The sequence below is a fragment of the Anopheles stephensi genome, chromosome 3, assembly GCF_013141755.1.
Source record: "Anopheles stephensi strain Indian chromosome 3, UCI_ANSTEP_V1.0, whole genome shotgun sequence".
Lineage (NCBI taxonomy): Eukaryota > Metazoa > Arthropoda > Insecta > Diptera > Culicidae > Anopheles > Anopheles stephensi.
Genome location: NC_050203.1, coordinates 45,641,707 through 45,668,100, shown reverse-complemented (window position 1 = coordinate 45,668,100; position 26,394 = coordinate 45,641,707). Strand labels below are relative to the sequence as shown.

General features: G+C 45.8%; 1 protein-coding gene across 6 annotated transcripts; it reads left to right on the top strand.

Annotated features, from left to right (window-relative positions):
* The first annotated feature begins 69 nt into the window (after nt 1-69).
* LOC118511095 (protein numb) lies at nt 70-26,010 on the top strand. 6 transcript variants are annotated; one of them, XM_036053800.1, is made up of 4 exons: nt 6,184-6,528; nt 20,495-21,051; nt 21,202-21,450; nt 21,539-26,010. In XM_036053800.1, the coding sequence occupies exons 2-4, from the start codon at nt 20,974-20,976 to the stop codon at nt 22,979-22,981; spliced, it is 1,770 nt and encodes a 589-aa protein (XP_035909693.1). In that variant the 5' UTR covers nt 6,184-6,528; nt 20,495-20,973; the 3' UTR covers nt 22,982-26,010. The 6 variants fall into 6 exon arrangements, with proteins under 6 accessions (XP_035909697.1, XP_035909693.1, XP_035909694.1 ...); XM_036053801.1 differs by lacking the exon at nt 6,184-6,528 and adding an exon at nt 8,749-8,884; XM_036053803.1 differs by lacking the exon at nt 6,184-6,528 and adding an exon at nt 8,751-8,880.
* Nucleotides 26,011-26,394: the final 384 nt, after the last annotated feature.

The window sequence follows — 26,394 nt, the reverse complement described above, 5'->3', positions numbered from 1 at the left end:
AGTCAGCGCAGCTCGCACATATCGTGGAGATGCGATTTTCTTTCAGTTAAAACCCACCCCTCACGGCGTTTGCTCGCGAAATCGTACTACCACACTGTGAGTGTGTGTTGTGTGGTGGAAACTACATCGGCTCCGATTTCCATGCCTGCTTGGCTGGTACTGCTGGCATGGAAACGTACGGAAAATAGCTTCAGTGTCGCGGGGGGCAGGCCTTAAAGTGTGTGTTCGAGTTATTAGCGCTCGCGTCGGTTTCCCATTCTGCTGGAGCTACATTTCTTTTCCACCGTGTACAAAGCCACCGAACGCATTAGTGAAGCGTGTTAGCCTGACGGGGGCAAGTAGCATCTTTGTTGGGGACTGGCTCAACCGCGTACTACCCACCAACGACCAAGGCAAAGGTTTGTGAATGGCCAGTACGACGACCAGCACCAGGAACCGAGCATTGTATCGATTAAATTCTCACTCTTTTCGATGCGGTAAGTGGGTGTTTTTCGTCACGTCAAGCCCGAAATGAAAATTCTCTGCATACACACAAACAGATGTGGCGCAGATACTGAAGACGGCGGGGTATGGTGTTCTGCTTAGCGAAAAGTACGGCCTTTGCTAAGGTTCAAATCGTTCGTGCATGTTCTTCCTTCATTAGAGAGAGAGCATGCCGATAGCCCGTGTACATCGTATCGCAATCAGTGCTTGCTACGCGAAGTAGGCATTGCAAAAGTCGCCTACTGCTGCGATCGACGACGTTGTGTTTGAATAGTGAATTTCCACCACCGGAAAAGCCCGCATGGTGTATCAGTGTGTAAGTGTGCAAAGTAGGTTCGTGTGAGTGTGTGTGTGTGCACGCGGGTTTCTTCCAAGTACGTGAAAAACAACAAAACTCCCAGCTCCAATGATCTCCGTGGGGAAGGTTGAATGTGAGAGAAAATCATACATCCGCTAAGCGATGGTTTGGAATCGTCTTTGAAGTTTAGAAATTTCCGTTTTTTCGGTGTTTTGTGCGCTCAATGAAACAGTGAAAACCGAAAATGGAAAAGGAAGCAAAAGTGTTGGAATAGATTGACGCACCGTTAGTGAAAGAAAAGTGAAACTCGAATTTTTAATTGAGGGTACACATAATAAGTCAAACGCCGTCAAGATATGCCGCACTTTCTTTCCCCCGCAGTAATGATCTGATTCCCACTCCCTCACAACAGGTGAGCTGACGAACAGATCGGTGTGAAGCTCGCGATAAATGCGGCCTGAGAAAATTTGCCCGCATAGTGGCATTGTGCATAGTTTTTCCCGATGTTGACGACTGACTCCAGTTCATACGCCAGCACGTAACACAACACAGAAACGTTGCCGTAATCAGTCACAACGATTGGTTCGTATCGCACGATTTCGAAATCTCACACCGGTGGAGCGTTCACTCCTCGATGCACCACGATTCCGGGGTCGTGTTTTAACCATTATCGCGGAATCGATTCCACGTGGCAGACGTTCCACCGCATCCACAACAACTTAGGTACCGAGGCCCGATAGATAACCATTTAGACGCATCGGCCAACACATACCCTCACCCCGATACATCACAGCAAGGTAAGTTGGATTTTGTAGCCTATGATTATGCTACTGTGTAGAATTATGAATGGATACACCCAAACGACTAGCAAACATTTTTATGTTCCCTGTGGACGTCATATTGGCATTATATTTAAAATCTATCAAATATTCATCGATTGAGATAGTTCCACAGTAACCGTTCCGTGAACAAAGAACTCATAAGCAAGGGTTGCGAGTCGCCTCGAAAGTTATGTAACAGCGCGAAAGCTTCTTCTATCGATGAGCAGCAGCATAAAGTGCGCTGGTGATATGGATCTTAAGTTAGGAAGTGATAAGAGTAATATCTTACCTTCAAACCCCTTTGGTACGAGCTGGAGAGCTAATAAATTTGTCGTACACCGAAAGTATGACAGGTGTCTGTGCCACAACTGTTCCGCCAGTTTGGATGTTAGCGCGCAGGGAAGATACCTTTTATGGCTCGATGCGATTGCAGTAATCCGATTTTCTTAGCCTACTCCATACGTTTTGAAGTTTGGAGTTGCAGTGTCGTGCAAATTGTGTAATCTAGTTGACCTCGTTTTGCTTGGCGACCGTTACAAGGCAATGTTGGCATGGGTGGCTTTGGCTGCACCATTCCGTTTACATCTTCCATCATCATCATCGTCATCAACATCATCATTCGCGCCTCGAAAAAGGAACGGGTTTAAACTGAAAATACGTGAGCGTTTGCTGCCCTTGGCTTTGCCAGCAATCTGATGACACTCTCTGTTAGTTCGTCAATTTTCCTTTGAACGTAAAAAGCTTGAAATTATTGCAATTTTTAAAATTTTTAGAACTGAGTTTCAATTGAAATTCCACAAACAACTGCTCAAATGTTGTTGTTTCGTTATTTTTTTAACGTGCGTTATGTTTACTTCCAACAATCCGAAGGGTTAACTCATGCAAAACGCGTTAAGCTACATCACACATAATGTAGGTTGCAAGACGATCTCTTTGCCAATATCAACGGCCCGACAGTGTCGCACCCTTTTTCCATTGTAATGTTGCCCCGATGGCTGGCGTTGGTTGGTTCCTTCCTCCCAGCCATGTGGGAGGCTTTTAGCATACGTTTGCACCCACAGAGAGACACTAAATGTTTGTGTCCTACACTCTTCTTACACACTACACTTCCTTTCCGGTCAGACGATACGTCGTTGTGCAACGAACTGGAAGAACATTTATATTTGTAACCCAAAGCATCCGAACGGACGGATGCACTATCAAATTTAGCAACAAAACGGCGAACGTGAAACTGTGTGCTCAAAAGTGCGTAACCAGCTAAGTGAATGTGCCCTCGATCTGATCTGCCCCCTTTCTCATCCCAGTAGAAGAGATTTCCTTTTGGATTTGAATTTTATTTCGAATGCAACTGTTTCGCTCACTAACGGAAATCAGCATTTGGACTATATTTTAAGTACACACCGAATATTAAGGGGTGATGATCCATTAAGTCTAGTTCAACGGATTGGATCTCTTTAGAACCGTTCCTTTATAGTCCTCGTAGTACTAATTTTACAGCTAATAATCTTGTCTATTAATTTTGCAAGGCACTAGATGACTAAGCAGAACGATCATAAATCCAAACAAAGGGGCTAAGGATTTTGTATTGTTTGACTAGCAAGTAATTGCTTCTATAAGTTACTTCATGTGTGCTAAAACCTTGGATGCCCTGCTGAAGAAGTCATCGATCGAACTCCATTGTTAGCCATTCATTTTTCCAGGGCCTATTCATGTCATCACCATCAAATTTCAGTGTGGGCCGAACAAATATCTCTGTTCATGTAGAAAAACCAAAAAGACTGAACTGGGTTGGGTTGTCCGGTGCAATTCTCATGACATGGATAAGATACAGTAACATCCTTGTACAGGTCATAGAGCTGGCCATCCGGCAGAGCGTTTTCGTCGCGAAGGATGCTAGGAGCTTTTCCAAAGTGTTTGATCAATTATATCGCTCTATAGAAAGTATTCATGTGGTTATTGCTGGTACTTTTAATGTAATTTTTCTTCAGGCAATAGCAGACTAGTTGGCTAATTAGCACCCTTGCCGGTATCTCAACATTTCTTAACTCCTCTAAGTCTGGCATGAACTACCGGGGTTCTAAAAGTCATGGCCATGGAAAATCCACTACTTGTGGGACAAATCACGAAAGATTTACTTTCTTCTTCTTCTTCGTTGGCACTCAAACCTCGATAGGACTAGGCCTACCGTTTATGGCTTTCTATGACTTAATTTTACCCTTAGTTAAGTAGTCAGCCTTGCGTACGGGGAAGGCGGTCTGGATGGGATTTGCACCCTGGTCCTGCCGTGTGAATACCGGCGCGGTTATCGTCAAAATGAATTATACTAAGTCCTGTTAACGAGGAACAATCTATTTTTATATTTATAGTTAGACGGCTTGGCGCCGTATTGACTAACGAGGAACAATCTGTCAGGGATTTTATACTCATTCTATCATACCAAAAAGTGGCGCCAACGATATTACTTTAATTCAAAATTTGCTCTGCATAAACAGTTTTTGAAAATAGTCGTTTCATTTGTTGCTCACTCAGTCACAAAAGCTATGCGCCGATATGAGGATTCATTGATTTTTCATATCATTCCATAAATGTGATACAGATGTTAGTCAAACGCAAACGTGATTATCGATTTATCTTATCATTGGGGATTTTGTACGAAATGGACGATGCACGTACTTACTTTTGTAATGTTATAAGCGATTGCAATTCAGTTTCATCGAATGGAATGGATTGAGAGTGAATCACTTGTTGATTGAGACCTTTAAAGGTGTTGAGCAACAAGGATGTTGAAGCGTTTGAATGTAGGGTGAGTAATTTTGTTTCGTTTCTTTTTTATTTTTTAGTAAAGCCCTTCTTTGGTACGAAAAAGTAAAAAAAAACTTTTGGGCAAAGTTGATCGCGGATACAATTCCGTGCGGAGTTGCTCTACCATTGCTGTAAAGTCGTCCTGGATCCTGCGATTTTATGTTCTTATCAATTGATAATAATTTAAAAAAATGTTAATTCTTCTCATTTGGCACTGCAACCTCGAGAGGTCTCGGTAATGAGTTAATGGTAATGGACGATCCACCTAAATGTCCCCTACCTGAATGGTAATTGTTACCACAAATCTACGAAAGAGCATATGAATGTTACGGTTGTAACTTAAATTTTGCAAGAATAATTGGGGATAACAAAATGGACAATATTAATAGATAAACTAATGGCAAACATCAGAAGATCGGAAAGAAAAAAATAAGCCGGCTAATCGTTAAATAGTATCGTAAACATTTGGAAACATGTGATCATCAGGTAAGACATCAACCGACATTTGGCGGTCAAAACACACGCACCAACAGTAAATCACAATAGAGATCACGGGCACACCGTACCAAAACACACGTTGGAGGTGATCGCCATGAAAGGCCTCCGTAGAAAGAAACATCTCGGCACATCTTCGAACTACCTCAAACATAAACTGTTCCATTGAACAGACGGGCCCTGTTCGTAACGGTCGAACTTGAACCGTTTTTCGGGACACCACACACACACACATCCAACACACTGCCGTGCTGAAGACCTCCCACACCTGCGTACATTCTCAATATCGAGCAGTTTACGCACGCTGTTTTTTTCTTCTGAAAATCATGTTTTTTCTGAAGAGCAAACAAGTAACTTCCCAATGAAAAATGGGACCGAACACAATTACTACCCTTTAGTGCATTAAATAGATCAAATTTAAAACCATTGCATTACATACATAAAGGAAAATTTCATGGAAGAACGATGGATCAGTGTGTGTATTTTTTAAACTTTGAGCAGATGAAACAACTGCTCGAAACCACACAAAGTGAACAATTCACTGTGAGAAAGGTGAACTGTCTAGCTAGAAAATACTTATTTTGGTAATATCTTGCTCTTAGTGTCTTACATGATCTCGTTTTACTCTTAACATGCATTTGATAAATGAAATATTTTAAGTATTAAAATAAATAAGAAAATAAATTTTGGACAAGCAATCCGTTCACTTGAATCAGTGTGCCCAAATCGTAGATACATTTTCCTCACCGTTCCGGTTTCGAGTAGTTTTCTCACCTGTCTCACTTTCGTTGAGTTTAGATCAATTGCACGCTGATTTCACGTGTGTTTCGGAAATTCCTCAAATCCTGATGCATTCTACTTACTTTAAATCACATTTAATGTATTTAACCAAAAAATACTAATTTAAATGCTTAACTTTGCACAGACATAAGTAAAATAGCCCATAATCGAGTGTAATGCATTCGCTCTCTTTCTGTCGCGTGTGCGTAAGCTGCTCGATATCGAGTTTGTGCGCTGGTGTGCGTGCGTAGTTACTTCACCGCTTGGCAGTTGGTTGCGGTGTGTTGGCTGGCGGTGTATGTGTGTGTGGCACTGTAAAACGGTTCAAGTTCGACCGTTACGGGCAGCGCGTCGTTCGAGGTGGCCGCCTGTTCAATGAAATAGTTTTTGTTTGAGGTAGTTCGGAGAAGCGCGTACCGAGCCGTCACTGCGTCGTCCGCCAGCGTGTGTGTTTTGGTGTGTGGTATGATGATCGCGTGAGTGATGTGGTATGATGGAGTGATGATGAAAAGTTTGAGATGCAATCTAGCAAAGTGAGTGAGTGAAGAGAGAAGAATTGCAAAGCCCCAGCAACCACGTCAATTATGTACACCGATCCTCAGTTCGAGTTGCCATAACTACGGAAACGAAAGTGCGTGTCTTTGGTGCGAAAGAAAGGGAATCATCAGTTTGGTGTGAGCACAACCAAAATTCGTGATACGTGGATATAGAGCCCCCATTAGTGTGTGAATTTCATCGTGATGGTGGTGTTGGTGCTATTGCTACGGCACTAATTATCGAGGTGTATATCTTATTTGAGGTCGTCGTTGTTGCTGGCTTCATCTGCCGCAACCGGGAACAGCAACAAAGGTAAAGCAAAAGCTCATCATCGCCGGCCGCCATCGTTTGGCGCAGCGCGTGAAGTACGCGAGAAGAAAATTATGTCAGTCGAAGGAGAATCGCAGCAGAAACGCACACGTCAACATAGCAAAGAAAAGTACACACACCAAAAAACCTGTTGCAAAAAGGTTCGATGTCCCACCACGGATGGCAGGGAATTGTCGGAAGATGTCGATCACCGCTCACCACCACGCTCATCCCACGAAAATGTTGGGAGAATGTTCACACCACGTTTCGCTCAATTCTGCCAACAGTTTTCTTCTAGTTTCACATTTGCCTTCCCGTGCAGGTGTACTTAAAACACTTACCACTTCCGGCCAATTAGCCGCTTCCTGGAATCGATCCTAAGCAGCAGCCTCAACCCATCGGATTCAATCATTTGCATTGGAAGAACCTCATCATCAGTATGGATGGCTAGCTTTTTTTGCTGTTGAACACCATGTTCCACGGAAGAATATCTCATCCCCCCATTCCTGAGAACGCGATCGTGTCGGCCATGAATAGCGAGCGTGCGTGTGTGTAGAATCACCTTCTTTCTACCGTCGACACCAAGCAGCCGAGCAGGTTTTCTTCGGACGGTCTCTCGCCAGCATTTTGTCGGCTGTCCCAAACCGGTTTCTTCCCATACGAACACAACGCCCAACTCCATAGGGCTCCCTGGATGCTGACGTACCTCCCATTCAAACCACAGCTCGCCTGTCCAACGTGCATTCGTGTATTGGTGTGCGCCACAAGATCGAGCCCAGGTTTGGTTGGAGGGAGGATTACCTACTCCTTGCCTTTTAAACAGCTCGTGGGTAAAATATTGTTGACCGGTTTTTGGGTTGGGTAAGGGGATGGCTATATAGAAGAAATTCCAATTTTTGCAACTCAAAGCAGATCGATCGTTTCGTTCTTTTTGAAGATCACGCTTAAGGTTCTTGCAGCTTCTCAACCTCATACGGGTTTTGAAATATTATTTCGATTTATGCAAAAGAGATTTATGTCCTTCGTAAGACGATAAGCAGGAAAGGATGATGAAAATCTTAATGGGTTGTGTTCATTTACCTCTGGGTTAGATTAGATTTTTGTGGTCCCCGAGAGCGTGTCCAGACGATGCAAATAAAACCTCCGAAGATGCGATAATCCATCCAGACCTTCCGGCACTTCATTACAGGAGTTCTATCCAAACAGGAAGATCTCCCAAGGACACGTCCGCTTTGCCCGTGCTCTTCTGGGAGACGTGTTTACGGTTTACGGTCAAGTCGAAGCAAATTGTTTTTCGCACCGTATTTATCTCCTATAATCCCTACGGGGATGCGTGCGTAGCACGTGGGAGCCCGCAGGTGAATGGAATCCCTTTCGGTGGCGGATTGTTGCGAACCACATGCCGCAAGCTTCTTATCAGTGTACCTACCTGTCCTTACCCGGTCTTGCTTGAAACGTGGGAGTACGGTAATTTTCCTACCTTAAATTGACTTATCAGAGGGTTCTGCTGCTGGTTCGGCTACAATGACCGCTCAGCTCACTCGTCTAGCGGAGGGTCGTAAATGTCATTAAAATCTTAGCAACGTCTTGAGCAAACAAGGACAAGAGCGATCCGTCTCCGGCACGTTTGCGGCGTATAGTACACCATCCCGGTTGATGGTGGGCTGTTGTTTGGATTGTTTATAACGTGACCTTATATCGGTTCGCCGCTCTCTGGTGGATGACACTTACGGCATGATAACATGTTTTCACACAGATCATACTGGGTAGCCAGCCAGCCAGCCAGCATCACTCACTCCACCGACGAGGAGGAGGAGTACACACGTTTGCTTTATCTGTTTTGCGCTTGTTTGCACTGATAACCCCGCTGTTTTAGATGGGCCGCGGCGGACACGAGGTGCCAATTTGATGGTTAAAAAGTGTCCGCTGGATATGGCTAGCTTTGGCCGCCGGGCCGACACTGGTGGTCGCCCGAATGCGCAATGCGCGCCTTTCTACGGCATGTGGGTTTCCATTTTTATGTGTCAGGAACTTGCCTGCACAGGAGTAAACTATTTCATTTCGTTTTTTTTTCTGCGCGGGTTCTTCGCAATCGCCGGGGCAGTGTAGGTAATAAACGAATTAAACGAAGCGAAGGAAGGAGGAAGGGGTTTGATGTGGGGACAACAAATTTTGAGGCACACATTTGGAGACTTCCAGGCAGCCAAATCGCGCTAGCCATTCTTTAGTTGGAGGGAATGTGTTGCGTGAGCTGGAAGTTTTGTTTGCCGGTGCAAGTCAGATGACCGATCCCGCTGTCCCATCGGCGGTAGTGTGGCGAGCTTCGAGTGTCCCTAGTTCTCGATGAGGCGCTAAGTGGGTAACAGAACTTTGAAAACCTCAAATTTTGTTCGACCGGGCCAGTACAGTTTCCGAGTTCGTTGCATTGCTTTGCAGTAGAATAAAGGAGTGTCTGGGTGGGGATGGTGTTCAGCCGAGTTGTGTGTTAAGTCAATCAATATCGCCAAGAGTTTCTTGTCGGATGATCATCGGAATCGAAAGCATCAGAAGTGCAGCAGCGCACATCACTTCACTCATGATGGAGCTGTCGTCTACTACATCTTCACGCCTCCTGCCATCTTTTACATACACACCCCACCGTTGAAAAACGTGTTCTCTGTTCCTGTGTGTGTGTGTGGTGTGTGTTGATCAATGCGCAAGACTCAGGAATGCTGGTTGTCTCCTCCGGTTCGGTGCCGAGGTGGGCAAAAACCAGTTTGACTCTCTGTGTGCTGTGGACGGTTGCTCCGGCTCGCCCCAACTCGAAGGAACAACGCCAGGCTCAATCTCTCTTCGCAAACGTTTCTGGCTGCCGGCGAACCCCGCATTCGCGCGATGGATCCGATGGCCGGTCGTTGTTGCTTTGCTGCACTCAAAACTGCAAAACAAGTTGTGGTGCCACGCAAGAAACGGACTTTCCATCACCACCTGGCTTGATCGGAGTTTTTTGTTTCGCTGCTGTGTTGCTTTCTTTCTTTTTTTGCTATGACTTCATTTTGCAAAACACGCACCCCGAGCCGCTTGCTGCGCAATTTTGAGTCCATTTGCCAAACATGAATCATGTTCGAAGCTTGAAAGCAATCGAATCACTTGTACGGTGAGTGTAATCGTGTTGCATTAGGGTTAGGATTAGGGTAGGACAATGTACAATGTTCATTGGAGGCTCAAAACAGAACTCCCGAGGTGCGTTTATGTGCTCCGCATAAGACACGGACACGGGGTCAGGCATTGGTGCTTTTATTTGTGTGGTGCATAATTCCGTAGCATAATTGTTTCGCGGCCCAAGGGAATGTCTACTACTTCAGGAAGCAGGTACACAAGTAAACAAAGGCCAGAGACGACTCCCCAAGAAGCACGTGGAGCGTTCGTAGTGGTAAAAACTTATCACATGGTAATGGCACCTGTTGAGCAAAAAGGGTCGTCTGCAGTTGTACGACGACACCACCGGATAAGGGAAAACGACGACGGATGCCATTTCCATACCACATTCAGCGGGGGCCGCCTATTGACAACGGCGATACGGTTGGATGGGAGTTTCTTGTGTGTGGGTGAGGGATTTTTGTCTGAGAAATCGTTCGCCCTCCGCGACAAGATTGTGGTGCGGATATTGTAATCGATGGTGCAAACATCCGGCCGCCGGGCTTAAGGGATACGAATATCTCGTGCTCGTTGATGTTTCCTTTAACCAATACCGAATTCTACTGCACAATGTGCCTTGGAATCAGTAAAGATGTGCTTGACGACAGTGCAGTCGAGAGCAGTCTTGGTAGCGATTCACGGATAAGTAAACGATTGATAGCCGATTCAATTTGTTAATTAATCGGTAAAGACGCTGCAATAAATAAAAAGCATTTCTCTACGAGCGTTGAAGGACACGCACGCACGAACAGCAGCAAAGTTACGAAGGACGCAAACAAAACGATGGTAAAAATGCGGCAGATGGAAAGACTTCGCATCCCGACGTTACGGCCTGCGTGCCTGTAACATCTGCTCCCATGTTCCTGCAGGAAGGAGCGGTAGAATGAATTACAAAAGAAGTGCAGCAGCGCACGCTTGGCTAGATCGTATTTAACTTACAACAGCGAGCGAGCCAGCAGCAGCTGACACACATGGGACCTCGTACTTCTGCTGTTGACTGACTGACTGACTGGCGAAACATCTTTCGATACCATTGCTCTAATGGCCATACTTTCGGTTTTGTTTGTGTTTCATGAACCAAACCAAACACACACACACCGACTCGGGCGTCTTAAAAAGTTGCCTTCACTGCTCACTGAAATAATCGCGGACCTAGATTCGAAGGAAAATAGCTGTTCCGCCCTGATTTGTACGTGTGTGCTTTGTTCACGACCCCGCATAGTTATGCGCTCGATCATGTACATCGGTCAAAGGCCTTGAAAGAGGTGGAAAACGGTTCATTAAGCTTGCAGTTATTGTGTTTTGCCACAAGCTTATGTTCGTAGGTAACGCGTCTGTTCGAGTTTGTTTATCTTGGTTTGGTGCATTTTCTTTTTTGCACCCGCAATCGATCGATTATGGGTTTGAGTTTCGAAATGTACATCTATCGCTACGTGAAACGGTGGACTGGTGACCGTGTTGATCCAATACGAAGGGCCAAAATAAGCGAAAGAATCGAGAAATGGTAGGCCAAGACCTCTTGTTGTTTTGAAGAGCCAAAGAAGCTCGCCTCGTCAATTTTTGTTCAGATTAATTGCCTTTAATAGAGCGTTTTCTAAATATAACCATTGACTGACTAGCCAAATGGAACCGTTATCAGCTGCTATTTTTGACTGCAAAATCCCCAACAAGCTTTATCAAATCATTTTTTAATGCTTGAAATGGCTCTCCTTCTCCGTTGACCAGCAGCTTTTGGCTGGCATCAACATTCAATAATCGAATTGTCAGCATAATATAACGGGGTAGGAGCAACATCTGAGCAAAGGGTGCGAACAACCCGACACGCGCGTTCCATTCCAGTTGACTTATAGAACTGTCCTTGACGAAATTGAATTAATTATCGTCGCTTCCATGCGAATGCCATGCCATGCCACACGGCGGTCGTGCTATCACTGGTCGGCTCACAGTCTGATTGGTGGTATTTAAGAGCGAAAAGAAAATCCCACTGTTTTATGGGCTAGGAATGGGTGCATGGGGGCTTACACTACAACAGCACTTAATTAACACAATTAACAGTGATCGGAACAGCATAAGTGGTTGAGGCTAGTGGGTGATTTGCTCGTGTTATCTCGTGTGATCTGCAGTTAGATGTAGTGGCACTACAGTACAAACTGCTCTCCGGTGGCTGTGAGTGTGTGTGTGGTCCGACAGCGTAACACGAAAATCGTTAAAAATCACGTGAAATGCCTTCTGCCCACTAGTGGAATGCTGGAATGTTGATAGCTCATCGGAGCATAACGTGACCCATGGAACCAGTGGTCGTGGTCCAATCACGGGCGCAGGTATGATTCATCGTCGTCCTATACCGCGTGGAGGATTAAATCGAACCGAGTTCAATTCAACTGCCGTTCGACGGATTGTCGGTGACTCATCCATATAGCGTTCACCTGACCGTGTGGGTAGGGTTGGGAGCTGATTGGAGAGTGAATTTCGAACAAGGCACCGGACACTGCCTAAGCGAAGATGTAATGCAGTAGAAACGAAGAAACTGCTGAAGCAGAATGGTTGAAGATAGTCGAAACTATGCTTGATTCATCAAATTATTTGAAAAATTTGTTTTAACTATTTTAAGGCACGTCATTCAGTGATTGAGCAACTACTTCACTTTTTCACATACTTTACTCTATCTTTAACACAAACCTTGAAAACCCCACATTGCCAAAGTCGAATATTATATAATAAAGTTGTGGGGCGGTGGCTCGGTGGTAGAAGCGACAGAGGTGCCGCTCTTTATACGGCAGGACCGGGGTTTAAATCCCACTCCGATCGTCCTTCCGTAATGTGAGGACTAACTGTACAACTACGTGGTCGATAAGTCTCTCCTCCCCCCGATAAGCCAGAAATGGTAGGCATGATCTAAAAGATTGCTAAGCCAAGAAGAAGATAGCGCGAACAGCAAATCCAAATAAAGAATCTTTTTCCTCAATTGAAGTAGTTTCACGCCGAGACGCTTTTCCATCTCGTTATGCGCTCTTGCAACCAATATTTGGAAGATGGAAATTGGTGCTAATTGCTTCCTTCTGTCGATGCTCCGCATAGTGGGCCGAACCTGGGAAAATATTTACTTTTGGGCGTAGTTTGTGGCCAACGAATGCCAGTGATAAAGATGCTTTTTCTTTATTCACAGTTAGTTTGACCCAAAATCAATTGGGCATCAGCTCCCTGCTGTGCATCAAGGAAGGGCTTGGTGTGGTGCCTTACCGCTATCGGAGAGTTCGAGATAAAGGGTTCAAGAAGAAATCCCTTGATCATCGCTCGGGCTGGAGATACCTTTCAATGTGTGTTATATTCACACATCCCAATTTTACTGCAAGCCGCCCCGACCATCTATCATCTGCAGTAGATATTATTAACCCCAAAAGCTAATGATCATCCAGTTATATATGGGCTTACTACACGCTGGGTTGTAGAAGCAGAGTTGTAGCAATTATAAACGTATTTCCTCTGGGTGTCCAAAACGTCCAACAGATTGTTATTTATACTGCACAGCCAAGTAGCCATGCTCTTTGTCTTTTTGCCGGCTAACTACTTCCTCCGGAGAAGAACCACTCCAAGTGGATTCTCCTACCTTTTCCGCCCCAATGGATGTCAACGTCACACAGTGTCACACTACGTCGTCGTCGTCGTCGTAGTCGCCGTCGTAACATGAATCGGTTCTGTATCGATGCACTTTTTGCGCAGCATTCGCTCCCATCCCCATCCCGTTGTTCCCTGTCGTCGCTGCACAAAAGTAATTGATACAACACCAGTTGCTGCCGAGGTGAATGAACGAAATATTGGACATCCTAAGGGCAGCTCAGACAGGGCATCCGAGGACAGAAGATGTGTGGCGTGGTGTGTGTGTGTGTGTGTGCTTTAACAATAACGACACTAGGCTAGAGGGCGCCGGGTGAGACGGCCATTGATTGATTGATTGAGTAAAAGGGGGTCGCGTGGGAAGAAATGCAGTAAATGTCTATTCTGCTTCATTTGTTGTTAAGACGATGCCGGAGGAGGAGGAGGACACATATCGAATTTAAATCTACGGATCCACAAGTGGCGAGATATTAAGGTCAACCTTTTTCCTTCTTGATAATCATTATTGCTACTTCAAGACAAAAGAAGTGTAAATATATAATGTAAAACCTTCGAATGTCATTACCATTATCCTTTACATCTATAAAACTTCTGAAAGTGATTAATGAAGGTACACACGTAGAATGTACATGCTTAAACCAACACTCACTTACGGCCGCAACGCTGATCAACGCTCAACCACGTTTGATTCTGTGGGTTTTTCTTTATTACTTTCTCATTTTCACCCATCTCACGCACATTTATTCAATTACAATAATTAGCTGGTCCATGAAATAAAGCGTGATGGACTCCGATACTGGCAGGCTGGCTGGCTGGCTGGATTGTTGCAGGGCAGTTTCCCGATGCCTGTTCAACCAACCAACCCCCGCGCGCTTTTACCATACGCAGTTCCCACGCTTATTTATTTTGTTTAACGATGGAAAACTGCATCCATCCAGCCCTCGTTCGATCGAACGCTCTTTCGTTTCCTATTTTCCTGGATGGAAATGCGAATGCCGCACACACACCATCTGTTTTTTCCCCCGATCGAAAAGATGCTGCAGCAGTGCATTTTATACGGCAACTAAATTTTCCACCCAGTAAAAATTCGGGTTTCCTTCCCTCGCTTTGCTGCGCTCTCTCATTGATCGTTCAGATGACGGATATTAATTCGTTCGTAATTTATGAAACAGTTTGGTGTGTTAGTGGATCTGTCGCACGAATTTGTTCCAAACTACTGTTTGAGTAGTGTGTAAGGGGAAAAAACATTTGAAGGGAAGGGCTGGGCCGTGCCACTTGAAGAAGGTTAGGTGGGCACCTCTTCGTTGAGTGTTGGTTGCGGAAGTGTTTTAATTTCCTTTTTTAGGATTGACACATTAAAAAAGCACGGAACCAAACCTTCGTGAAGGTGGGAAAAATGGGCCTGGAAAAACAAGAAAGAGCGTCCCTATTTTCCACGCAGCCTCTTTTGTCGCTCGCTACGGTTCTAACGAGTCGTGATTAGATTGCCAACGAGCAGCGAGACCGATATGGAAATCGGCTGACGGCGTTCGTTAGAAGCAGGAAATGTGTGAAAATTATGCGTTCTCAGCTAGTGGCTGCTGGTTGGGCTGATTGGGTGGTGAGCATTCATTCTGGTGGGAAGGGATGCCGTGTGCGCCACAGACTATTTTCTCGCGAAACGTCGGCCCTCTTTTGGCTTATAATAAAATGCCATTCCAAGACCTAGAGACCACGTACTCTCCCGGAGGTACATCCACGAAGCAATATGCTGCGTCGAGCTCGGGAAATATTAGTTTCCACGTATTATTGTTCCGTAGTTGGTGGAAGAGCTCTCCGGTTCCTCAGTCCGGAAGCTGGTCGTGCAGTCTTCCGGACGTTGCTGGGTCCAATCGGAGTCACGGCGCGTGTACATCTTCCTCCTTGCCGCCGCCGCCGCCGCCAACGAAGCTAAGCCGGATATTCTCTTGCGACACCGACACGTGCATGATTTAATATGGTTATTTAGCGGCGATGAGCAAAACGTGTGCTAGCGCACATTGCAAATTCCGTTTCCACGCTGGGCAAGGATTGTTTAGGGCTAGGGGTAGGGTTAGGAGAGAGTCGGGATTAAAGTTTTTAAATTAAAATCATTGCAACTTCTCGGCTGAAGGTGCTACGGTTGTTTCAAGAAATCATACGACATTAAGGGTTGGAACTTGGGACCTGGAACAGTATCGTTCGCCCAGGAACTGTAACCAATACAGTCGGTTGAGGTTTCCCTAAAAAAAAGTACTTTAAAATTAAGAACACACAAATTACCGGCCGCATGCTCGAAGAAGCATGGCGAGCGACCAACGTTCTGCTAGGTGGCCGCCACCCTGCTCCTGCTGTTTGTCGCTCCTCTCATGTTCCAATATTGCACCGATTACGGGGTCCTATTATAAGTGTGGAGTGTCATCAGGCACGCATCAGAGGAGCAGGCAGACACAGCAGGCATCAGGGACGAGGGGGAAAGGAAGTACGGTGTAGTATTTTCCCACCACACCATCTGCAGAGCGAGAGTGTGACAGTGACGTCCGCGCGTATGTTTTCTGCAGAGACTCACACTCACACACACACACACATACACTTTACCGGTACTTCCCGGCACTGTTGTTGTGGGATCAACGGTTCCGGTTCGCTAAGCAGAACGTTGGTCATAATCGTCCTCTTTCCGGCAATGGGGTAGCTTTTGTCAATCGACCGACCAACACACAGGGGAAAAAAAGTGTCCATGCCGCGAGTGACAGCCCAGAGCGAGGTCAATGACAGCTTGCACGAGGGAATTTGATAATTTTACAAGCTCCCGATTTTTTGAGAAATTATTTATAAATAATAGGAACAAGCGTAGCTTAATTTGTATATTGATTTTTTCGTGGCCGTTTCCAAAGGAAAGGAAGGCAAAGCATTGAGGCGTTTATATTCACTTTCTCACGATTCGCTTGAGGCTGGATCGTGCTTCATACGATCAGCCATAATTTGTCCCGTTGGTGGACAAAGAATGTTCACATCGTTCGAACAACAAGACCAAGCAAAAGCACCAGCAAAATATTTATTAACATCCACTCTCAGCCACTGTCCATCCATCTAGGGGGTTTCCCATTCGAGGAAAGAGGCACCAGTACTCTCCTCACGGATGAGCTGCAACAATGGATTTCCTTTTCTTTTCTTTTTGCCACCAGGATTGAATAATTCCCAGCCTTTCCCACTGAGCAACCGAGAAAACGGGGAAGGGATTATCAATAGTACAGTTTGATTAAAAGCGCGCCCGGTCCGAGCTTATTTGGTTTGGAAAATGCCAACCCGAAGACCGACCGGCGGCGACGACCCTACTGTAGAGTGACGAGCGAGCGAGCTAGTGCGGAGGGAAAAACGGTTGGTGTGAAATTTTCCCAAGCATAAATTAGCAAAAAAAAAAAACGTTCCCTTCCCAGTCGCTTGGTTTTGGAATTTTTCATTTCCTTGATATACACCTCCGGCGTGGTGGAAGCCCCGTAGCAGACGACAACGAAGGTCACAAGAAACGGCGAAGACACGATCACGGGGAAAAGAGAGCGTAACGAAGGAATTTGCTAGTTTTGGGTTTGGATTTGGTTGGCAAGGGCTGAAACCCAGAGTCGTTAGTTGTTCGGGTAAGGGAAGTAAAAAGGAGCGAAGAGTTCCGCACAAAATGTGCCACCGGTAGTTGGAAGGGGAAAGTTCTAAGTCACCAACAACATCCCTTCCCGGAGATGGTTGAAGATCTTCTCTATTGCAGCCGCCTCATTTTGGGCCGTGTGTGTGTGTGTGTGTGATTAAGCCGAGGCGAACGCTAAAGAGGTGTAAGCGTGCAGCATTGGAGGGGGGGAAAGACTCCGGTGGGAATTCTTGGGCATTCGAATGCGAATTCGAGAGGTGAACCACCACAAGCCGTTTCAACCGTCTTGAGCTGGGGCTGTTGATAACCATTGTTCCCGAATTCGTTGCCATGTAGTCTATTGTTATTTACCCTATGTGGACGAGGCGACGGAGGCCCTTCGAACATGGCTGGCTGGCAGTTTGCGTGAAGAAGAAAGTGAGTGGAAGTTCTCAAGGAATTAAACAAAAAACGCTGATTTTGAACCGTTTTGGGGGCGTCTTCTAGCAATAAGGCAAAGCTTTTACTGTGATACAGCAGGTCCAACTAATCTGTTGGACACTGGTGCAAACGAGCAGACACGCATTCAACAAGTCTGTTCGAATTCATGCTCACTGATTATGGTGACTAACGCTCAGTTACGCAGCATGCAGCTGGCGATCTCTTTCAATCTCTCGTTCGACTGATCGTTTTGTCCTATAAGCTTCAAAAATCCGTACTACCCCGATAAACCGATTCAGGTAATCACATCCATCCCTAGCGCGCTGTTCAGTAATCGGTTAAAAGGTTTACACACAGGCTTGGTGGTAACCCGTTGCCATGGCTTGATTTGCACGATATTCTACCGGTTTGTTAACTTTCGATTGGCTGGTGTGCATTGAAGGAGTGCGTCAGCTATCGACATGTGAGCTCCGCACTCCGAACAAGAAGAAGGGAACATTGCATTGCATTAGTGAGTGCGGCCCTAATGCAGAGAGTGTTGTGCTCACATTGGTTCGTGGTGGGTCAACTGACCTGTGTTTTGTGCCGCATGCGATGTTGAAATATTCTAACCGGCGCAGGGGAAACCCTGGGAATTTCAAATGTGCGGTGAATCGCAATACTCTGCCACTGCTGCTGCTGCCGCCGCCACACAGTTATACCCGAACCGATGTGTAACCATAAAATAGAGGGGCGGGCTGGCTGGCTGTGCACCACCGCATTCATTATTGCCGTCTAATAATGGTTCTTTCGATTCCTGTAAAGAAGTGAAAGAAGCGTGTGAATTTGTGTTGCCGAACCGAACTACATTCCGATAAGGTGTATTTTTTGTATTCAGGGCAAACTGCCGACCGATACAGAGTTGAATGACGCATAGTGACCTACCGAAAGGTTATATTCGTCCCACATTTTCGCGCCATCGATAAACAAAAGCCACAAGGACATTAAGGACGTCCCTAGGAAAGCTTGTAATTTGGTTTCGCGTTTCTTTTCTAAGGTCTCGAACCGTAACTGCTTCTGTCCGTCCATCCGGGTGGTTTGCATATTAGAATGATTTGGTTGCACTCCGCCACTCCGGGCCCGTCCAAGGTACTAATGATACCTGGAACCCAAGGCCTGCGGATCTATTATTACATAAGTGATCGCGACAAAGCGATGTGCCAGAAATGGCGAGGAACCACGGAGACAGAAATTATCTGTGTAATATATAGCCATTGGTGCGAGTCTTACTACCGGGAGCAAAGCAATCGGCGGTCATGATTAGTTAAAGTTCCGTGTGTAGAATAATTGGATCGATTTTTGCTACACTTACAAGCCAATTTACTTTTTCTTACAAATTTGGTAAAATATACACATGTTTTAGTGGTGACACTTTCGTACCTTCTTGGTGCTCATGTAGACGTCCAACTTAATGCGTTCCTGCGTAGAGCATGGAAAAGAAATCAAAGCTAATGCTCTTCCAATATGAATCGAAGCTAATGGTGGAATAAGAACTCATTTCTGAGCTTGTAAGTAAAAGATTTATAGCCCCCCTTAGGTGGATTAGAAGAGCGATTCCTCAAGCGACGAGGCTAGACGCATATTTAGATATCGAACGTGTGTGGTGGCTGGCGTCCGTCCGTCAGGTAAGCTTTGGCTGGTCTCGTACCGGTGTATTGGTGCAAAACAGGCGCCTGCTATTACCGTTACCATAGCAAAGCTGAGCTGTAACACACGTTATGCGATCACCCACACTGTAGAACGACTGGTCCCAAATCGAATGCGAGAGAGAGAGAGAGGGAGCTTAAAAAAATGTCACTGTGTGTTCGATTATTACACGATAAGCTGCTGCATTTGGTGGTCACTTTGTTGTTTGGTCTCGCGTACTCTGAATCGCTTTGGTTCCGTGAGCAGCGTTGGTATGGGACGCGAGCACACGGTTAAGCTGCGCGACGTCATTATCGAACCGTTCCCGCGTGTTTGCTTGTGTGTGTGTAAGTTTCATATCGAACGCACCCAAAGCAGCTAACCGGTTGGGCGTTTTTTTTGAACGGCAGTCAGCAACTCTCCTCCAGAGCCATAGTGCATATCTCTGCAGCAGCAGACACAGCAGGTCTGACGTCGTCAAGACGGTGTCAGGGTCGCGCGTACATATCGCGGGAACAAGTAAGTGGCAAGCTTACCGAAAGAAAAGACAACAAAAAAACTAGGTGGTAGCCAGCCAGCCTAGCGAGAGGGATATGGATTGAAGTTTTTAAATATGTGTGATCAGTGTGCAGCGAAAAAAAGGGTCGCATGGAAACGTTTGAAGCCAGGGAGCCAGGGGTAGTGTTTTGTTTGGCTAGAAAAAATCATCCAGGAAGCGGCAAATGCACTTTCTGCCTAGTTGAACTTGTGACAGAATGGTAACAATTCATTTGAAAGTGTTTTTCGGTAATAAATAAGCGTCCATAAACGAATGCGCTGCGCTCGCTGCATTTTAGGGGTGATTTGAAGTGTAGGCAGCAGTATACATCACTCTTCCAGTGTTTTTTGGTGCGTTAAGTGTAGTGAAAGTGGATTACAAGTTAATTTTCTCACATTAAACAGCCATTTTCGTGGCTTGATTGGATTTGGAAATAAGAAATGACGATTTTTGTACATCTGTACCTTCGTCAAGCTAGAAACATTATTGATTACTCTTTCGTAATACGGAGAGACTAGAAAGATGCAGCCAAATGCTTCTACTAAAAAGAATGCCTCCAATGAATCACTTCAATGTGCTCATTGGCCGCCGAACAGTGCTTAAAACATCTAGCTTTTCGATCGGATAACGGATAACGCATAGGTTACTGTGATATGGGGTCTTTGCACAGGCAAATGTTGGTAGATCCACCGAAGTTTCATCGCTATCTTGGATGTGTTAGGTGCTTCTTCTCTTCTGTCTTGTAGCGCGTTGTCATGCTGTGATTAGTCAGCGGGCGGGTGTGATCGATTTAATTACTGTGGTTTTATTAAAACATGATGCATGTGCTGCTGAAACGGTTCTCCCTCAACTGACATGAATTGTTCCGCTTCTGCAAGTTCACATCGACAGCATTTCAACTGATATTTCTTTTACAGTGAAACCTTCTGCACTTGTAACAATACCCAGCGATCATCGGTCGGTGCCTATGACTCACATGTGGTTATGTGACCAGAGCCATATCTTCACGCATAGCAGCACCCTTGTTCCGGTCTAATCTTAGGCGACGGTGCATATTCTAACGTAAAGCTCCAAACAGAGACGAGCTGTTTCAACGCGCGACTGGCTTTAAATAATCCGCGTGCCGTGTGTGTATGTTTCTGTCATACTTGCAAAAAGATCCCGGTACCGCTTTTTGTCCAGTGCGAATGGCTAAGTCGTTTCTGCTTTAGAACAAGTGCTTAACGTACTTTGATAGATGTGATAAATAAGCAGCATCAGATCAGATCAGATCAGTGAGGAAGGCAACTACATTTCTACCTCAAACCAGTAGTTGAACATTTCAATAAGACAAAAAAGGCGATATAAAAAGGATCACCAAACTAGCAGTTTTTAACCGGGCAGAACTGCCGACAAAATGGGTAATTCCAATTCATCGCACGAACCGCTGGAACGCGGGTTTACCCGTGGAACGTATGGAGATGTCAAAAATACGGTTAGTATAACATTCGAACTCAATTATAAAAGGTAGTTGCGGCGGTGTATCCATTCGTAAAAGTAGTATAATACTCTAGTTGTATGAAAGTGTATAAACTATATTAATTCCTTCTCTGGATTGCTTTTACCCCCAATAATGCATTTGCAGAAGTCAGCCTCATTCCGACAGAGTAAACGATCACCAAAGAAAATGGATCGATTGCGCAAATCATTCCGCGATTCGTTTCGCCGACGCAAGGACCGTGTTCCGGAGGCGGCCAAGCCCCACCAGTGGCAATCGGACGAGCAGGCAGTACGCTCGGCAACGTGCACATTTGCGGTGAAGTACTTGGGATGCGTTGAAGTATTCGAATCTCGTGGGATGCAGGTGTGCGAGGAGGCGTTAAAGGTGTTACGAGTAAGTTTTGCGATACCGAAACCTGCGCTTAGGCGCTTAAGCGACTGCGTATTTTATAAATGATCGTTTCCGTTTGGTTTTGTTTTAGAACTCGAGGCGACGTGCAATACGGGCCCAGCTGCATGTTAGCGGCGATGGGCTTCGCGTAGTTGAGGACGACACAAAGGGGTTGATCGTGGATCAAACTATCGAAAAGGTCTCGTTCTGTGCGCCGGATCGTAATCATGAGCGAGGCTTCAGCTACATCTGCCGCGATGGTACGACGCGCCGCTGGATGTGTCACGGGTTTTTGGCCACGAAAGATTCGGGCGAACGGTTGTCTCATGCGGTGGGCTGCGCGTTCGCCGTCTGCTTGGAGCGCAAGCAGCGACGTGATAAGGAGTGTGGCGTGACGATGACGTTCGACATGAAGAACTCCACCTTCACCCGTACCGGGTCGTTTAGGCAGCAAACGATGACGGAACGGTTGGCGGCCGGTGCAGCCGATACGGCGGTAGTGGCACCGCAGCAGAACAACAATGCCGCGAAACCGTACAATCCGTTCGCGATTGAGCGACCACACGCGACACCCTCGATGCTGGAACGTCAGGGCAGCTTCCGTGGCTTCACGCAGATCGGTTCGGCGTCCCCGTTCAAGCGGCAGATGTCGCTGCGAATAAATGATCTTCCGTCCAACGCGGAGCGGCAGCGAGCCTTCCTCGAGCCGGGCACCCCACAGCGCACGACTGTTTCGCCCATTCCAGAAGTGTCCCCGCAGCCAACGGACACGGTCAGCCAGCTGTGCCAGGAGCTGAGCCAGGGCTTGTCGCTGCTTACCAAAAACGATGCGGACGATTTTTATCTCAACAAAGAGCTGCATCTTAAATCGGCCGCTACGGCTGCTACCACTACTGCAAGCATCACTACCACTGGCACGCTGGCATCATCCTCGGTAACGTCCGCGGCGGTCGTCAGCAAATACGTTCCGGGTATGATGCTTGCCCGAAACGGGCCGAGTGACGTCGTCCCATCGGCATTACCGACCCTATCGGTCGTGCCCACGATCCCGCCGCGATCCATCTCCCCACTCAACAAGCAGCAAACGCTGGATCTATCCGCCTTGGGTAGCAGTGCAAGCAACAACACCACACACAGTATCAGCAGTACCGGAAGTAGCGCCATCGCCAGCAATACTACCGCATCCACGATTCCTGCCAGTGGCGGATTTCCGGGAACGGCGGCGGTGGATACGATAGCGGCGGCGAGTGCTTCTTCTTCTGCTAGCAGCATGGCCACCTCCAGTGTAGTTGTCCCAATCGAAACGGCTTCCCCGCTGCCCAACCCGGAACAGTGGCTAGGGCAGATCGTGAAGAATGTTTCCCCATCACCACGCCGCGCGCCTTCACTGCACAACCGGGCCAAGTCGCTGAACGCGGCGGATCCGTTCGATGCCGAATGGGTGGCCGACGTAGCAAAGCCGGAAATACACAGCACGAACCCATTCATCTCACCACCCAAACCTCCGGCCCAAACGTTCCAGGTCCATCTGTAAGCGCGGCGTGTGGCGGCTCCGTTATCGTATCGAAATCGAAAAGCGCACATGTACGCTCCCAGATTTCTTTTTGGTGCTTTCGGGAAAGTGGGGGGGATTCTGTTTCCTTTTTTTTTTCTTTCGTGGGGAGAGGTAATCGTTGAATGGTAGCTAATTGTATCGGAACTACTTGATTGTTATACGCACTACGTCGATGGGGCTCAAACAAACCTAAAGTAGGACCTGTCCCCATCCTCGACGAATGTTGCGATTTATTGTTTAAGACAAACCGCGTTAAACTGGGACTCATTTCTACTTACGTTGAGAGCAGCGCCAGCGACTGTTGTTACACAGTACTTAAACCGTACGAGTTACGTGAACGAAACATTCTCATGAGCAGCATTTTACAGTACGATTCTCGTTTTTCCTTTTTAATTTCTTCCTCTATTAGCAGAAAAACAAGTAGAGTTTCATTCCAGTTCATTCAGTCGTTTTCTCAGTTTCATTCCAGCAAAAGATATTCCTTCCCCCGTTTTTTACACTATTCGTTCATGCATTTCAATCTTACCGTGTTTGACTAGGAAAGATGTGGGGCAAACAGACTATTTGCTTTTGTTGTCTCACTTGTAAAACTGTTACAATTTTTGATTTTCCTTCTAATTTCTCCATTCGGATCTTAAACATGCACTCATGGGGCCATTTTCTATTGTCCTTTCCTCATATTTGGATCCTTTTTTGCAGTTTTTTCCTTATTGCAATAGCTAAATAAGAGCAAGAAATATCTCTCGGTACAGTTCACACGCTAGCAAGAATGGTCGTTACCCGGTTAGCAAAAAGCGAAAGCGTTGATTTATCAAAATCTGTAGACAAAATAACAGTTATTACATCTAGCCCAAATCTATCCGCACGATCACGATCCGGGGAAGCGCAATACCGATCGGCTACTAACAACAACCTTCTACCATAATAACTACTATTAGTAATGCAGCTTCACACTTACTATTAACCTCAAACAAATGCGAAATAAATCCGATCACGTTACGGCTTATGAAGCTTTATTTGTAGTGCGTGTCTGTCTGTCTGTCCGCGTGCCCCGGGCCGTACGCCGCAGATAGTGACAGCAGATAGTAATATTTTACGGAGCAGCAAGCGGTAGTGAATAGCATAATGTAGCCACACAGTACTGCACAAATCGAGCCGGAATCTTGAAGCAATAGTATGGTGTGTGCAGTAGTAGTGGTAGCAGTAGTAGTAGCACACCCATCTGTATGTTTCCGGGAAGAAGAAAGTTGATCGATTCATTCAATGTACTTATCGAAATAGGACGGGCAAGTTAGTTGATTTGCTAGTTCGCAATCGAAATGGCATAGTTGCTAGTGTGTAACCAACACATTCAACTGCTTTCTTTTTGTGGGCTAAACGTGTCTAAAGCAAAAGGTGGGAAAGCAAGTGAGAGAATAGAGAGAGAGAGCGAGAGGATAGAAGAAGAAAAAACGTATTGTGATTACTAATATATATACACACACGCAAGTACTAGCCTAAAATTATAATAACGATAATGGATGAAGCAGCAGTAAAAGAAAAACAAAAATGAAAAAAAAACCGATTCGGCGTTGCTGGGGGGGGATGCGTTGATGTTGAGCTGAATTCAAACATTCTGAAAGAAGTGGGCCGGCTAGCAGCAGCCATGCGAATGAGAAATCATCGTTTGTAAAACAAACCACACACACGCGCGCGCTGTGTTCTTTTAAATGTCACCTTACCATATACTGTATTGCCTTTATTGATCGTGTCGTCGTGTGCGGCGAGGATCATCTTATCTATGTTCTGTTGATGATGATGATGATGGTGGTGGTGAAGCCGTTTTAGTTCCACTGGCGAAGAGTGTTTGTTTGCCCGGCATTTGTTAAACCTGTTTTGAGTCTGTGTGTGAGTGTGCGTCAGTTTTTGCGTTTGTTTGTAAGATATTTTGTACAAAGATAACAAGTCCTAGCGTTACATGTACTACGCATGGTCGTCGTCAGCTTTTGCTTCTTGTAGATAGGTGTACATATTATACCGGACGGGGTTTCCACAGCGCATCTTGGCTCGTTTTGTACAACCGCCCTCCTATCGCGACCCTTTTTCTATGTTAGCTGTTCCCATGCCTGGGACCACACGTATTCTATCCCAACAGTATCTAGGAGCGTGCAGTGGTGGCGCTCCGATAAATACTACTAACCACAACCAATCAATGGACTTACACCGAATAACCGAAGCTAGTAGTTTGATGGGGGAATGGGGCGAGAATCCACATGATTTGTCCCCGATGGGTGGTCTGCTGCACCTGCCGCCGCCACAGCGGACAGTTGTGCTGAAATTATGAGACATATCAATTTTCTATCCACTTTAGAGAAAATGAACGCTTACGAAACTGAATTGAATGCAGGACAAGCTTACGAAATCCGTAACGAAATTAAACTCACCTGAAATTCACCCCAAATCCAAACTCTCTGTAAGGACATACCCAACTTATACACCCTTTCGAAGAGCTTTTTTTATAGTTTCTTCTTGTTTTGTCCCACTTTATACACCGTTTCGCGAGGGAACAGCATGATCGTACCCTCGAATCGTGTTCGCAACACCACAACCAAACACCCGTCGCCTGACGACATGCTTCATTGGTTCGGACACACGAGTCTTGGCGATACAAACCACATAGTTTACATGTCGCTCACGATACTACTACTATACTGGGTACGCTTATTTACCGGACACGCGTTGTTATAAACACGGCATACAACATATACATATATAGACTAATACGACTGATTGGTCCGAGTCTGTTCGCGCTCGAGGAAGGCATCCACCACGGTGGTGTCTTTTAATGTCACTTCATAATGGCGATCAGCGTAGCAAAGAAAAGGTACGGACAAATGGATAGTAGGAAACAATGGTAGTAACATTGTTGTGTGGTGCGAAAACAAAAAGGATCGAAAAAGGGCCAGCAAGCAAGGGTGGAATAAAGTGGAGCAGAAGACATGAACCCGTGAAGCGACAGGCAAAAAAAAGGAAGCGAAACGAGAGACGAGACAAAAAACGGTACCAATCTATTGAACTGTTATTGATGATATATATATATACAAAAATAATTATGAAAATAAATCAATATTCGAGATGGAAATCAAAATGCAAAATTTGCCGGTGGGGTTTTTATTTGTGGTTACAGTTGAGCCGGTTTTCTGTGGTGCTGTCTGTCCAAAAATTACCCTCTGTCACTCAACGAATGTGCGAATCAGACGAGTGGTGCCCAATCTGTGGTAAGTCCTGCGGGATTTATTGCTACAGGAGCATCGATGACTGAGCAATCCTAATTGCCTTATACTGTCCTGATGGTATCTATGCCTCTGTATGAAAAAAGTGTCCTGATTTTACGCTAATTTTTAGTATTCCTC